Source organism: Rhamphochromis longiceps, linkage group LG18, assembly GCF_057381845.1.
Source record: "Rhamphochromis longiceps isolate RC_006_pf linkage group LG18, R_longiceps_female_GT1.1, whole genome shotgun sequence".
Classification (NCBI taxonomy): Eukaryota; Metazoa; Chordata; class Actinopteri; order Cichliformes; family Cichlidae; genus Rhamphochromis; species Rhamphochromis longiceps.
The window spans coordinates 16,126,875-16,141,837 of NC_140574.1; the positions used below are offsets into that span (position 1 = coordinate 16,126,875).

General features: G+C 42.5%; 1 protein-coding gene across 1 annotated transcript in view; it reads left to right on the forward strand.

The window, feature by feature from the left end:
• Positions 1-1,155: 1,155 nt before the first annotated feature.
• Positions 1,156-14,963, forward strand: part of pth1r (parathyroid hormone 1 receptor) — a 52,203-nt gene continuing 38,395 nt past the window's right edge. The window contains exon 1 of the mRNA XM_085389437.1: positions 1,156-2,336. Within this exon, the coding sequence (XP_085245563.1) occupies positions 2,268-2,336 (69 nt within the window). The 5' untranslated portion in view covers positions 1,156-2,267. The remainder of the gene's footprint in view (positions 2,337-14,963) is intronic.

Here is a 14,963-nt window from a genome sequence, read left to right on the forward strand (position 1 = left end):
ATGAGGACATCACAGCGGGATTGAAAGACTTCAAAATCAGAAAGTGGAAATTTTCAGTGGGATGGGGACACTTACATAATTTCATTACAGAATGAAATGTGAAGGAAGGAAGGAACAAGGAAGATAGTCAAAACATATATGTGATGTTTGCATGCATTCATGCCTGGTTTGGCATGGCAGTGTCATCATGTGTCATCAGTGTCAATGTGGGTCTCTGTCTCCAGGTGGACAGGAACTACTTTAGTATCTATCACAGAGTCCATAAAGCGCTTGGACATTTGGGATATAAAAGTGACATTATGAAAAACAGAGAGACCAAGGCTCAAAAAACGTACAAAAAACATTTATAGTTCATATTTCAAGTTGTCTAACATTTTGTTCATGTTAAATACCAGTTTTCACTTAATTATAACCGTGAAGACAAAAACTGTTTCCCCCCCTTTAAACAATTTTAAAAGTCAGTAATATAAAACAACTGCAAAGCTGAAAGCTGAGGTTAATCTGAAAGAACGGCGGAAAAAGCGTTCACTCATGTATGATTTCGGACTTTTACACCCAAAGTTACCAAATAAGACCAGGCGGCCTGTATTATATTTGGACACTAAAGGGTTAATCGTCTCTTAACCTGATAATCAGTTATAAACAGGTATTTGATTAGGAACGACTTTGTATATATTATTATCACCATTACAATAATAGTAATAATTATGTCTGCCTGCACGATTAAAATAACAGTGTCACACAAACATATTCGCGAAAAAGCATAAAGTATAAAGTATAGACAAACTGCTATGAGACTGTCCACAAATCCTCTATTATTTCATTTCCAAACAAAAATCTCGATTCGTTAAAAGAAAATTGTGCACGCTCTCCTGCATTATGTCTCAGTAATCCAATCCTACTAGTAGTTGCAACTTTTGAGAGAGTGCAGGGGGAAAAAAGCGGTTTGGCAAAGGCCCTGCGATCTGTTGAATGTGGAGTTTGTTTGAGGGGTGAGAAAATATGTCATTTCGGAGCCGTGGTTTATTCCAACGTAAGAGAGCGCACCAATGAAAAGCTCTTACGCTCCACCCTACCTGCCTCCTTTCCGCCCCCCCCTCCTCCCCCCCCCCCTCCTTTTCCATCCACATACTCACTACTGAGCACGACCTGCCTCCTGCCACATCTGGAGACGCTTTCTCAACACGAGGAACTTCAAGTTTTGCGCTTACTCTGCGAACAAACACGCGTTTGCGAATTATCTGTCCGTCAGGGTGAATTTGGGTTTCTCTTGATAGTAAGTAGCCTAAATTATTCAGACCAAGTTGGCGTTTTTCCTCCTTTCTGAAGCTTTTCACATCACCATCGGTAGCTTAAACAGATCCACAGAGTTCCATACATGCCGTTTCTGTCTGTCACGGTGGATAGATTTATAATTCGGCACGGTTTGTGGACATGACAACTGATACACTACCGTTTTGTGCTTTTATTAATTTATAAGAAAAAAAGAAGAAGAAAGAAAAAGACCGGTAACCAGGGGTAGCGAACACGCGTACAGTGATTGAGTTGAAACACGCAAATCAGACACTTCTATTAAAAGTTTGAAATTTCACGCTCCGCTCTTTCACTTGGCTGCCATTTACTGTTAAATGCACAAAGTAGACCCTGTCTGCGATCCTTCTGCTCCACTGCCGCCCTGCACGATAGATCCGTGCGTTGTTGATGGTGACATGAGTCACAGGATTGAAGTTGTGAAATTCAGCAGCGACTGGTGATGGAATGATACGTTTCGGGCTTATTTTTGTACAACGCTGATCTAACGCTTGGAAAAGAATACTGGAATAAGCCGCAAGGCGCACAGCTCCATACTGAAGTGTTTAAGTTAGTCTGAGGGGGAAATTTAAAAGACCTAAAAATACAGCGTCGGTTTCTTCCCTACAAAGAATCATTTGAACTTCCCACCGCAGAGCTAGGGCGACATAAATAGTTCTGACATGTGGATGTAATTTCAGAAGAGGAAAAAAGACAGATGCAGAGAAATAAAGAGAGCAGACTGAGCCGGAGCATATAGTAGATTATAGGAAATTAAATCGAGGGCAGAGCGAGGCGATTACAGAGTTATGATTTCACAAGCCATCATAAGCATCGAGAGGCCAGATGGAGTGAAAAAACACAACTCGTTCCACTTTGAAGAGAGTTAAGTAGATTAAATAATTTCATCCGAGCTCAATCAGCATCTGTCTGAGCCCTGCAAGGACTCTTGGAGGTAGAGTTGCCTCAGGTCAGGGATGGGATCCTCTCTGCTTCTCCGCAATCTGGACTTTCTACTCATCTCTCTACTCAGCGGTTTATGCCTGGTAAGTCATTTCAAAATGAAAATAAAAATGCAATAAGCACATTTACCCTGCCTGATAGACAAGATGCTGCTTTAATGTTGGTAAAGTGTGCACAGATCACTGAGAGGTTGTCAGAGAGATATCTGCATGTGCTGTGTGCCAAGTAAAACTCAAGTACCTCCTTTAGGATGATTATTTTTTGCATCCCATATTGATGAAATCTGCAAAATTCACTCTGATTTCCGCAAAATTTGTCCATTGCTTCTTTTGCAAATCATGATTGAGGAAGAATGTGTTCAGTGTTAAGGAGAGAGTGCGTCCTCCAGGAGAGACTAAGTGCCTCTGTTGTCAAAAGCTTTTTACTCGCATCTGCTCAAAACCTTTAATTGTCTCTGCGCTGGAAGTCAAACTCTTGAAATTGCTGCTTTATCGGACCACATGGCTGTTTTGCCAGATTCAGTGAAAAGAAAACAACACATTTAAGCTGAAATTTCAAGAGAGACGGTTGACTAATGACAGACATATTGTCAGTTCCCTAACAGGATGGCAGCTAACAAAAAGCAGCTGTGATTAGTGATTACGCTCTTGTTCCATTAAGTGCTTCTTCCCACCCTAACAGTACAATTAGGGTTTGTGTAAGCACACAGTAACCTAGCTGCCCTAAAAGGCAGAGCATTGTGTTTTACTACATCACGTTTCATGCTGTAAGCTCGGAAAAGCTCTGACCCGCATGAGCTGATGCAGCTCGTGCAGTCAAAATGGGGCTAGAAATTTTCATTCACATCTGCAGCAGCAGCGGCCGAACAACTCGCCCAACACGGTGATCAAGTATTGAGCTTTCAAACGTTGCCACAGTTGTATTTATAATGTCTGCATACACAGGGACACACACACACAAACACACTGTGCAGGCAGAGCAGCACACGAAGTTGGTTCTGTGTGTTTTGGCTGAGGCTGTTGTGCATTCAACAGGCAGTTCGCCCAGGTTCTGAGGTACAGTGCATTTTCCCAGTGATGTGGTCCATCACTGTACCGCAGGACCTCTAGGCTCATTGGTTTAGATGGCAGAGGAAAACAATTATAACATAGCTGTGTATTTATAGCTGATTCAACACTGAGTCGTTCAAAGGCTCTGTCTGTGAATGGTGTTTACCCGTTTTTAAGTTTGGTGTTTGCTTAGTGTTCCTCTCCACAAAAAAGTATTTATTTTTTTCCAGACTGTAACCAAACGGGATGTAGATGTTCACTGAATCTAAACTAAGAGCGGAAAAATCTGGGTCTGTGTTTGAAGAAAGAATATGAAGGAATATTTTAAAAATTGAGACATGCTGTTTTCAAAATACAGCGTTTTACAACTTTCCCAGAGGCTCTGCGAATCCTCGTATTAAAAATACAAATATCAAAATGTGTACTTGCTATTTTTATCTGAACGAAATTGGCTGATACGGGGACTGACAAGGAATATCTCAATTGTGTTTTACACCGTAGCAGGCAAGCTGTAGTGACAGCTGACAGACAAAGCACTGCCTCATAGAGCCTTTGTTCAGTGTGACTGCCTGCCTCACTTACTCGGTTATTACATTTATTAAGAGGCAGCACTGCTTTCAGGAAAGCTTGGTGAGCGTTTAATTTTTACCTCATGACTTTGTTTTCCCTCTGTGATGACTTGCATGTGTTCGGATCCTAACTGGAAGAAAAACTGTAACTGCAGCTGCATGACATTGTCAAGGTTTATGTCAGCTCTGGACAGAATCTGACTGTGACGGCTGTCATGTTTAGTATTGCACAAGGCAGTTTTGACTAGTTTCACAAGGTGTGGAAAATATCAGTTGTTGACATTTTTAGCCAAAACTTTTTTCCTTTCGTTTCTTTTTTTTCCTATTTTTTGTGCAGAGAATCAGCAGTTTTCCTTGTGGCTAAAATTCTAGATTAAGTAGTTCAATCAATGTTGTGTTAAACCAGAGACCGCCAATTTCCCTGAGGATATTTTTCAAAGTTATACCGAACTGAACTGACTGATGCAGAACTCTTAAATTCCCCACAGATGAACGACGTCTGTGTTTTTCTCACCAGAGAACAGCTCAATTGATATTCATAGACATGGCTGATCAATTTGAAATCAAGGGATCATGGTTGTGGTCGACAGCCGAATGCATCCAAGAGGAGAGCAGAGCACACAGAAAATACATTTTCATAATAAAGTACCCCTGTGTCATCAGTTAAAAGACTTTAAAGTTACTGATCCCCCCAAAAAAGCAAACAATGAATACCTGAATCCCCCCCCCCCCCCCCCCCCCTTTTCCCAATAATCATTCAAAGTAGCTTTATCCATCTCTGTTGAATCATCCTCAATAGAGATTCATAACATAGATTAGAGTGGCGGATAATCTCATCCCAATCTGTCACTGGTAATTAGGGGCAGCAGATATCGCCTTACTGATTCAAATGAACTGCTGCTGCATCTGTGAAATAGGCTTTATTATTGAAATTCATTTCTGCACACCCATTTGACTGATCTCAAATATGACTTATGATAATTTTCTCCCACTTGTCTGTGTTTGCGCGAATATATGTGTGTCTGAAGATGCATGAAATGAGCCGTCCTCCTAAATTTATTCCAGAAATGTGCTTTTCACTTAGTCATTAAGAGAAAACTGCTGAAACTACAGACTGTTTGATTGCTGCTTTTAATTCTACTTCATATGCAGCTTCATGCACAGAGTTAGCCTCCAAACTTTCTCAGATAAGAGCCGATCCAGTGTGGTAATTCTATTTATTCACTATGTATTGTTAATTAATAATGAATGCTGATAAATTTATATAGAGACATTATACTATATAGAGACAATGTTTTTTGCGTGTTTTCACCAACTGTTCATAGTTTGTGTGAGTTATTTCTTCACACTCAGCTTGTCTACATCTATACACTCACTGGCCACTTCATTAGTTACATCTTGCTTGTACTGTAACTGCCTTTTAATTTCACAGCTGCCTCAACAAGGTGCTGAAAACATTTGCTCCATATTGACATGACAGCATCACACAGGTGCTGCAGATTTGTATTTCCTCTCTGCTCTGCTGGATTGAAATCTGGTGACTGTGAAGGGCATGTGATTGCAGTGAACTCACTGTCATGTTCAAGAAACCAATTTGAGATCTGAGTGTTGTGATATGGTGCATTAGCCATCAGAAGATGGATACACTGTGGTCATAAAGGAATGGACATGTTCAGGAATGTTACTCAGGTAGGTTGTGGTGTGTAACCAATGCTTTAATGGTATTGTGTCAGGACAATATTGTCCAATATTGGAGAGGCCATGTGAACAGTAGTCACTAGTTTTCTGTTCCTAGCTGTGGGTGTGGTACCCGGTGTGGTCTTCTGCTGCTTTAGCCCAGATGCATCAAGTTTTGACATGCGCATTTAGAGATGCTCTTCTGTGAACCTTGGTTGTAATGAATGGTTCAGTTACTTTCTATCAGCTCAGGTTTTCCTCTGGTGTCAACAAGGCATTTTTATTGGGAGCACTCGCTGGATATTTTCTCTTTCTCAGGCCGTTCTCTGTAAACTTTAGAGACGGCTGTGCAGGAAAATCCCCCTAGATCAGCAGGTTCTGAAATACTCAGAGCAGCCTGTCAGCCATCAACAACCACGTTCATAGTGACTTTCTTCCCCATTCTTTCGCTCACTTTGAATTTCAGCAGGTTACCTTGGCCATGTTTACATGTCTAAGTGCACTGAGTTGGTGCCGTGTGATTTATGAATATTTGCATTAATGGGCAATTGAACAGGTGTACCTAACAAAGAGGCCAGTGAGTGTATAAATATTTGTCTGCATGTGTGTTTCTCTGCTTATATTACCATCAGTGCACTGAGTGTGATGAAAATGCTGGCCTCACCGGCCACTATTTTAATTCATTTCCTCAGAGAGTTCAAACAGTTTGGATGCGACTTTGATCTCGATGCCTTTTCTGTTTAGCCTCCATTAGGACAGAGAGGGACAACAAAGCCTGTCAGGGCCCATTTACACATGTCAGTGGACACCTCACTGACAACTGTCCACCGCGTGCCAGACTGAAGCCTTTTTATATGGGAAAACCACCTTCCTGTCATATATATATATATATATATATATATATATATATATATATATATATATATATATATATATATATATATATATATATATATATCTTATACTTCATATATTGAATATTTCATGATGAAAGGCTCGCTTGCTTTTTTTTCTTGATGACAAATTTTCAAAGGGCTACTTGAGGGTTAAGATTTGGATTTAGAGTTCGAGCTGGAATGCGGTGTAAATTAGAGCAAGGGGTGTGATTATATAAACACTTAGTTATTGAGGTAGCCCTGACATCTAAAGGCACTGCAGCTCAAGAAAACAAATCCAAATTGAAAAGCACAAGAACATATCATAACTAATTTGCCAACACAGAGGCAGCACTTATAAAATAAAAGGCTTCAATTACAGGAAACACAATGGAAGAGCAAAACATGTTGCAGTGATGTGATGAAATATTGAAGATGTTGTCTTAATTTGCTTGCATGGTATCTTTTTGCTTTTTTAAAATATTTTTTTCTTTGGTTTTTGTTCAAATTGCAGTACAATGAGCTTTCAGGGCCACTGTACAGCATTCTTTTACTCTTTGGATTAGTAGCTAAGGAATACATCATGTCAATAAGTGTCCTCACAAAGATAGGCATGGAAATGTGTGTGTGTTTGATGCACGGCTGGACTTTCTGACCTTTACATTTCCCAAGATGGCGGGGAGAGAAAGTAGGAGGTGTGTCAGCAATGATTAAATAGTGAAGTGAGGTTTTAACATGAAAATTTACTCAACTTTGTTACCCAGTTTCAGTCTACATCTGAATCATGTGATACACGCTTTGTTATCTAACCTTACACACAATGAAGAAATGACTACTGCTTACAACAAAGGGGCTTCTTTAAGCAATCCATTACAGCACTACCGTTATGCTCGAGTTCATCCGTTTTCACTGGGATTTGTGATAAGTTGCTTATTAATTAACCTGCTTAGCACTCAGAAAAATAACCGTAGGAAGTCATTCAGCCTTAACACAGTTTACATCTTACTTTTTCAGTTAGTTTAAACTCAGCAGCTTATGCTTAGTGGAGGGATTTGCTAATTGCTCCTAATCATGAGTGAATCAAAAACTACTGGACAGGCTAAAGGAGGACTGCCAAGCAAGCTATGTGGATCCATTAAAATCCATTTGAGGAAAACAAACAAACAAACAAAACACTAATTAATAATCTAGCACGTGAGTTCACATGAGTTTGTGATGTGCCACCATCTACCACTCAAACACAGAATCTTTTATATTGGATCCACTTTAGCTTGTTCTCTTTATCACTAGAAGTGCAGCTTTGCAGAAAATAACTGCATTTAAAGGCGAGATAAGGAGCCATTTTAAATGGTTGTCACTGAAGTGAGCTCCTAGTGATCATTTAATGCACCTCTCTGAGTTACACCCAATTTTTTTTTTTTTTTTTTTACCAAATGACATCAGAAACAGCAGTATGCGACATTACGTGATGGCAGAGCTTCAGTTCATCCTTTGTCTTTTTTTTTTTTTTTTTTTTTTTTTAATAAATAGGACAGGGGGAATGAATGAGAGAAAGAGGGGGAGAGAAAGAAAGAAAACCAAAGGGGAGAAGAGACGGTGAGAAGGGGGGGGAAGAGAGAAAAAAAAAAAGAACTCCTGGGTCACCTGTATGGAGAAAAAAAAAACAAACAAACAAAAAAAACAAACAGAGGAGACAGCAAACAACAAAGAGCAACATAATAATAGAGAAAACAAAGCACCATCACAATAAACTAGCTAGTCATAGATATCAATATTTACTAAATAATAAACGATATTGTGCAGCACGCAAGATAGACAGCGCACAGTGTGCTTTGAGGCAGCAGCCAAGAAAGCTTTAGTCCGCGTCTGTGAATACCCATGTGTGCATACCTGTGTGGATCAGCATGCTTGCATTCCAAAGGTTTCTCCATGTAATGATCTGCTAGGGAGTGTGGGGGGGCCACAGCCCCGTCCTCCAGGGTGTGAAGCGGGTATGGAGGAGATCAAAACTCCAGACATCCAGAGGCCCCCAGAACACAAGAGACCATGGAAGACCAACAGAGGGGCAGCCGCGCCACTGTTCCAGTAAGAGCTGAGGAGAGTCCCAGATGAGGGCTCGCCCAGCAGCCGCGGAGCAGAAGTCAGGGGGAGTTGCAGTGACGCGCCCGTGAGCTCCGCCGGCCCCCAGCTGTGCCTGAGTGACCGAGCCCCAGGCCGAGAGGCCGGGGGCACCCCACCTCCAAAGGGGCCCGAGCGAGCCCCAGGCCCCAGGCCCCGACAAGCGGCCGCCAAGGAGTGAGCCGGTGTGTACCCGGACGCCCACCCCCAGACACAAAGAACCACCAACACACCGACACCTGAGGGAGTCCGCCACCGGCAGGGGAAGTGGTGGTGGGTGGAGATAGGCCTCCAAACCTTGGAGGGCCTGAGGTGTCCCCAGAGAGGTGGCGTCTGATACCCAACCTGACATATAGACACAGACATACAGGCACACACAGACACAAACATCCATTCCCACCCTCATGCTCTCATATGCACTCACTCCACACTCAACCAACGTGGAGACAGACATAAAGAGACGCTGTACACACAATCACACTCCCCAAGCGTACTCTACAAACCGGGTCTAGGTACCCTTGCCCCTGGAGGGGGGAATTGCACCCAGACCCAGGTGGTGTTACCCTTTTCCCTGCGGTGGGGAGAGGTAGACCACCCCGACTCCGCAGCAGCAGGGAGGCCCCACACCCCAGACCGCAGTCGGACGGCCAACTCCTCCTACTAGCCCTCCCGCTCCAGCAGGCCGCAGGGAATGGGGGTGGGAGAAGACTCCAAACCTCCCTCCACCCGCTCATTGTAGTGTTGATGCATATGTGTTCTAAGGTGCAATTAAAACCCAGGAGGGCATGGAGCTACCTGCCAAGGAGCAGCAGGTAAGCGCATAGTCCCTCCTGCTAGCCCTCAATGACTAAGTGTATTTAAAATTGAGAGGTGGGCAACGACGTCAGGGGTGAGGTATACACCCTGATGGTGATTTGGACTCCGTGATTGTGCCCACCCCCAAGATCCTATATGTATGTGTAATGAGAGTGTGAATAATGTGAATGTCTAAGTTGTGGGATAAAATTGAGGCAGAGGCAGCCAGAAGGGGACGGGGGGGGGGGGGGGGTAGCCTCCTCTGCACCCTGGTGACATATCCCCACTCCAAGGCCCTGCATGTGTGGGTGGTTGTGGAGGAGCGGGAAGAGGGAGGCAGCTGGAGATGGGGAGGGAAGGAAGGGAGGGGCAGGTAACCCCTCCCTGGGGCCAGCTCCCCCGCTGACCCCAGTAGGCACTCCCACCCTCCGCGACCCGCCAGGGAAGGGGGGCCCAGGCCCATCAGACCGGGGCCCAGTGCAGTAGCGCCCCCCGGCTCCACAGAGCCCTGGACAGTCCACCCAACCCCACCACAGAGAAAACTGCACCCACCCCACCATCCACACATCTTCCAGACTACATAAGACGGTAAACGCCCAGGCTGAGATCTTCCTCCACCTCTCCTGTATCTCCCCCTCCTGCAGAAAGTTCCTGAAGAGAAGAAAGCTCCTGCAAGATGTGACCATCCCCCCCACCAGTTGAAGAGCCCCCCAGGCGGCTCGACGCACCGGCGGCACCCTGCTCCAGGGCCGGGCCCCCATGCACCCACCTGCCCACAACCCCGGCAACACACCAACCAGGACCCAAGCCCCCGAGGCCCGGCCCGGGCCCCAGCCCAGAGACGGAGCGCCCCCAGAACCTCACGCCCATCCCGGACCCACCCAGGGGCAGCCAGGTTGCCAGGTCAGTAACCCACGTCCGTCAGCACAGACCCTCCCCTAGCCCCGCTGCACGCAGCCGCGAGGAAACAGTCACCTGAGAGCCAACAGAGCCCCCAACCGGACGTGACCGCTACCCCGGGTTGAGCTCCCCAAGGAAGATGCCTCCGGGGAACCCCCCGACGCCCTAAGCCTGTCCCTACCCCCTCACCAATCACAACAGTGAAGGCGGGACCAAACTATGACCCCCCACCCCCACTAGGTGATGGAGCTGATAAAAGGGGCCCAGAGCAATTGATCTAATGTGGTGGCAGAGGCTGTGTCAAGACTAATGTAATCTAATAGATAATTTCTATTTTGGTTAGAATTAAGATTATTTTTATTTTTCCAGTTCATGAGGACTGTTTTCTTGGCTATGCATAGGGCAGTGAAGATCATATGGGCTATATTCTTTTCTGAAGTGACATTATCTAAGCTGCCCAGTAGACACACTAAGGGGGAAGTTGGAATGTTACATTTCAGACACTTTGATAAGTCTTCACATATCTCGCGCCAAAACTTTTGCACTGGTGGACAGAACCAAAGAGCGTGGATGTAATTGTCTGGTGTATTGCCTTGACAGTGTGAGCAGTTGTTGGAAGATGTAAAGCCCATCTTGAACATCCGATGACCTGTATAGTGCACTCTATGAAGTATTTTGTATTGTATTAATTGCAGACTGGGATTTTTAATTAATTTAAAAGTTTTTAAGCAAATCTGAGACCAGAAGTTTTGGTCTAGGTTGACTGATAAATCTGCTTCCCACTTTGCAGTAGGAAGGGATATTGATTCATCTAATTTAGAAAATGTTCTGTATATTTTAGATAATAATTTGGGGGATTTAAGAGTAAGAAAATGTGCCGCACTTAGTGGTGTTTGTAATTCAACTTGACTGAGGTTAAATTTCTTTTTTACTATGGATTTAATTTGTTGATATTCTAAAAACCTTGTCTTGTTGATCCCATATTGTTCAACTAGTCTGTCAAATGGAATAAATTCTGTTCCCTCTAATATATGTTCTAAGTATTTAATTCCTTTACAACTCCATTCTGGGAAATTAATCATATTATTGTTTTGTAATATGTCAGGGTTATTCCAGATAGGTGTGCGTTTGCATGGGATTAATGAAGACTCCGTTATTTTTAGAAACTCCCACCATGCTGTTAGAGAAAAGCTGATGTTGATACTTTTAAAGCATTCATGTCTTTTGATGTTTGAGCTAATAAATGGTAGGTCTGAAATCTCTAGATCCTTGCATAGTGCCTGTTCAACATCTAGCCAGGGCTCAACTAGGAAGGTATGTTTTAACCATTCTGAGATGAACTGAAGCCTGTTGGCTAAGAAGTATTGGTGAAAATTAGGCAGATCTAATCCTCCTCTATCCTTGGTTCTTTGTAGCGTTTTTAAGCTAATACGCGGGGGTTTATCTTTCCAAAGGAATTTGGAAATATATGAATCCAGAGATCTGAACCAATCTTGTGATGGTTTGTTAGGGATCATCAAAAATAAGTAATTTATTTTTGGCAAGATCATCATTTTTATAGTGGCGACCCTTCCCATGAGTGATATGGGTAAAGATTTCCATCTAGTCAGATCGCCTTCTACTTTCTTTAGAAGTGGGATGTGGTTTAGTTTAGTTAAGTCTGAAAGCTTAGGAGAGACATTAATACCTAAATATTTAATATTTCCGGATTGCAGTGGGGCAGAGGAAGAATTATGGAAGGAGCAGTTAATGGGGAGAACTGTAGATTTTGGCCAGTTAATTGAATAATCTGAAACTCTTGAAAACCAGTTTATTAAAGTAATTACCTCAGAGAGGTTGGTTTGTGTGTTTTGCAGAAAAAGCAACACATCATCCGCATAGAGACTGATTTTATGTTCTATGTTCTTACATTTTATGCCCTTAATTGTTGTAGCCTGTCTAAATGCTGCTGCTAGAGGTTCGATAAAAATTGCAAAAAGTGAAGGGGAGAGTGGGCATCCCTGTCTGGTGCCCCTCAGGAGACAGAAGCTGGAGGATGTCTGGTCATTTGTTCTGATACGAGCCGTTGGGGAATTGTATAATATTCTTATCCAGTTTATGAAAGAGTTTCCAAAACCAAATTTGTGTAAAGTTGCGAATAAAAATTTCCAATTAACTCTGTCAAATGCTTTTTCTGCATCTAGAGATAATATTATGGTTTCGATGTTTTTATCGTATGAGTAGTCTATTAAATTAAGTAATCTACGAGTGTTTGTTGAGGAGTGCCGACCTTTTATGAAACCAGTTTGGTCAGGATGAATTAAGAGGGGGGTCATTTTCTCTAATCTCTTTGAGAGAGCTTTGCAGATTATTTTAAGGTCTACATTTAAAAGAGAAATTGGACGATAGCTTGAGGGAAATAAAGGGTCTTTGCCTGGTTTTAGCAGGAGACTAATGTTGGCAGAATTCATATTTGGTGGTAGTCTGCCCTTTTCCTCGATTTCCTGCAACATGCTGTGGAATACTGGTGCCAAAATTGTCCAGAATTCTTTGTAGAATTCTGCAGGGAAGCCGTCTGGACCTGGAGCCTTATTATTGGGCATACTTATCAGGGCTTCCTGGAGTTCACTTGGTGTCAGTGGCGAATCCAGTTCCATTGCTTGACTGTCTAGTAATTTTGGAAGAGTTACGTTGTCAAGAAACAGATCAATTTCATTTTTAGATGGGTTTATTTGTGGTGAGTATAAAGTTTCATAGAAATCCCTAAAAATGTTGTTTATTCTTCCAGGATCATATATTGTGTTCCCCGATAAATCTTTAGCAGCACATATAGTTATTTTTTCTTTCTTTATTTTTAGCTGGTTAGCTAGAAATCGACCTGATTTGTTACTGTGTTCAAAATTCTGCAAGCGAAGTCTTTGTATAAGGAATTGTGTTTTTTTTATTAATAGTTTCATTTAATTCTAGTTTTGTTTTGCATATTTTGTTCAATGTTTCCTGATCTTGGTGGGACGCGTAGGCTTCTTCTAGTGATTTGATGTTTTTTTCTAATTCCTGAATATTTTTGTTTTCTTCTTTCTTTTTGTGTGATGAGAAAGAAATTATTTTACCTCTCATCACAGCTTTCCCTGCTTCCCATAGAACAGAAGCAGATATTCCGGGAGTGTCATTAAAGTCTAAATATGAAGTCCATTCCTTTTTAAAGTATTTAATAAAGTCTTCGTCTTTAAGTAGTGATATATTAAATCTCCAGTTTTTACTTGGCGTAGTATTATTCTTGTGCATTAGTGTTAAAGATACAGGAGCATGATCGCTGACAGCTATAGGATGAATCTCAGTGTCTGAAATGTCACACAGCAGTGAGCTGCTGACCAAAAAATAATCCAGACGAGAGTAAGAGTGATGAACATGCGAGAAAAAAGTATATTCCTTACTGGTGGGGTGAAGAGAGCGCCATGCATCGCAAAGACCAAAGTCGTTCATATACTGTTTGATTATATTTGTGGACTGCCAATTACGCTGAGTTCCTGTTGTGTTGAGCCTATCCATTTCTTCATTTAGTCCAAGGTTGAGGTCACCGCCAAGAATGAGTGTGCAATCAAGGTGTTCAGAGAGTGCACTAAAAAAACCGTGGAAGAATGAGGGTTCATCAACATTTGGACCATATATACTAACAATACATAGTTTTTTGTTCAATATTGATAGTTTAATAATTAGAAATCTACCCTCTGGATCTATAACTGTATCGAGTACTGTAAAATTAACATTTTTATGTATTAAAATTGCTACTCCCCGTTGTCTAGAATTATAACCGGCTGCAAACACGTTAGGAAACTCAGGTGTTTTAAGTTCATTTAAACCTGTGACAGGTTTGTGAGTTTCTTGTAATAAAACAACATCTGCCTGTAGTTTTTTAAGCTGGTTAAATATTTTTAACCTCTTTCCTCTGGTGCCAGCTCCATTTACATTCCATGTGACAAACCTCAGCATGCCCTTAATTGTGCGTGTATGTCTAATGATGTATGCTGGGTGTTTCATTTAGACAGGTGGAGAGAATATGGAAACATCCCTTGTTTGTAAATAGAAAGGGAAAAAGAAGTGTGGTGAGAGACTCCATAAGTCTGACTATGTGTGTGAATATTCACTAATACGAACAAGCGTGGCTTGCTTATGTGTCCTGCAAGTCTGTGCGTGCTGTGAGGCTGTTGTGAATGTGCTGCCGTTGAGCTGATGTGTTTGCGTGATCGTGTTGTGAAAATATGGAGAAATAGAGGGTGTTGTTTGTAGGTGAGTGGGGAAGTAGGTGACCATAGCAGTGAAAGACAAGAGAAAGAAAGAAACCACATGAACTGTGAGCGACAACAAAAAAAAAGAAACGAAACGGAAACATTCCAATTAAAGCAATGACGGAGGGTGACGGTGTTATATCTGCTATGACATCATATTGATATTACTAGCTTAAACTCATGTTAAAGGAGAGAGTGTGAATGAATAAGAAAAGAGTGTAGCGGGTTCTTATCTGGAGTGCAGTTAATATAACCACGGTGTGGTGCCGAGGTCGCGGTAAAGCTGTCCGTCCACGTAGAGCCGGTCCACGGCGATGACAGCACGGGAGCCTTTCTGGATGAAGTTACACCCAATTTCTAACCAGGCACTATTTGTGCTACATGAAATCTCTAAACATCAGTCACTGTGCCTTGTGTGCCCACACCTAACCGAGGTGCTGCACTGTGTGTGCTCTCAGTCTG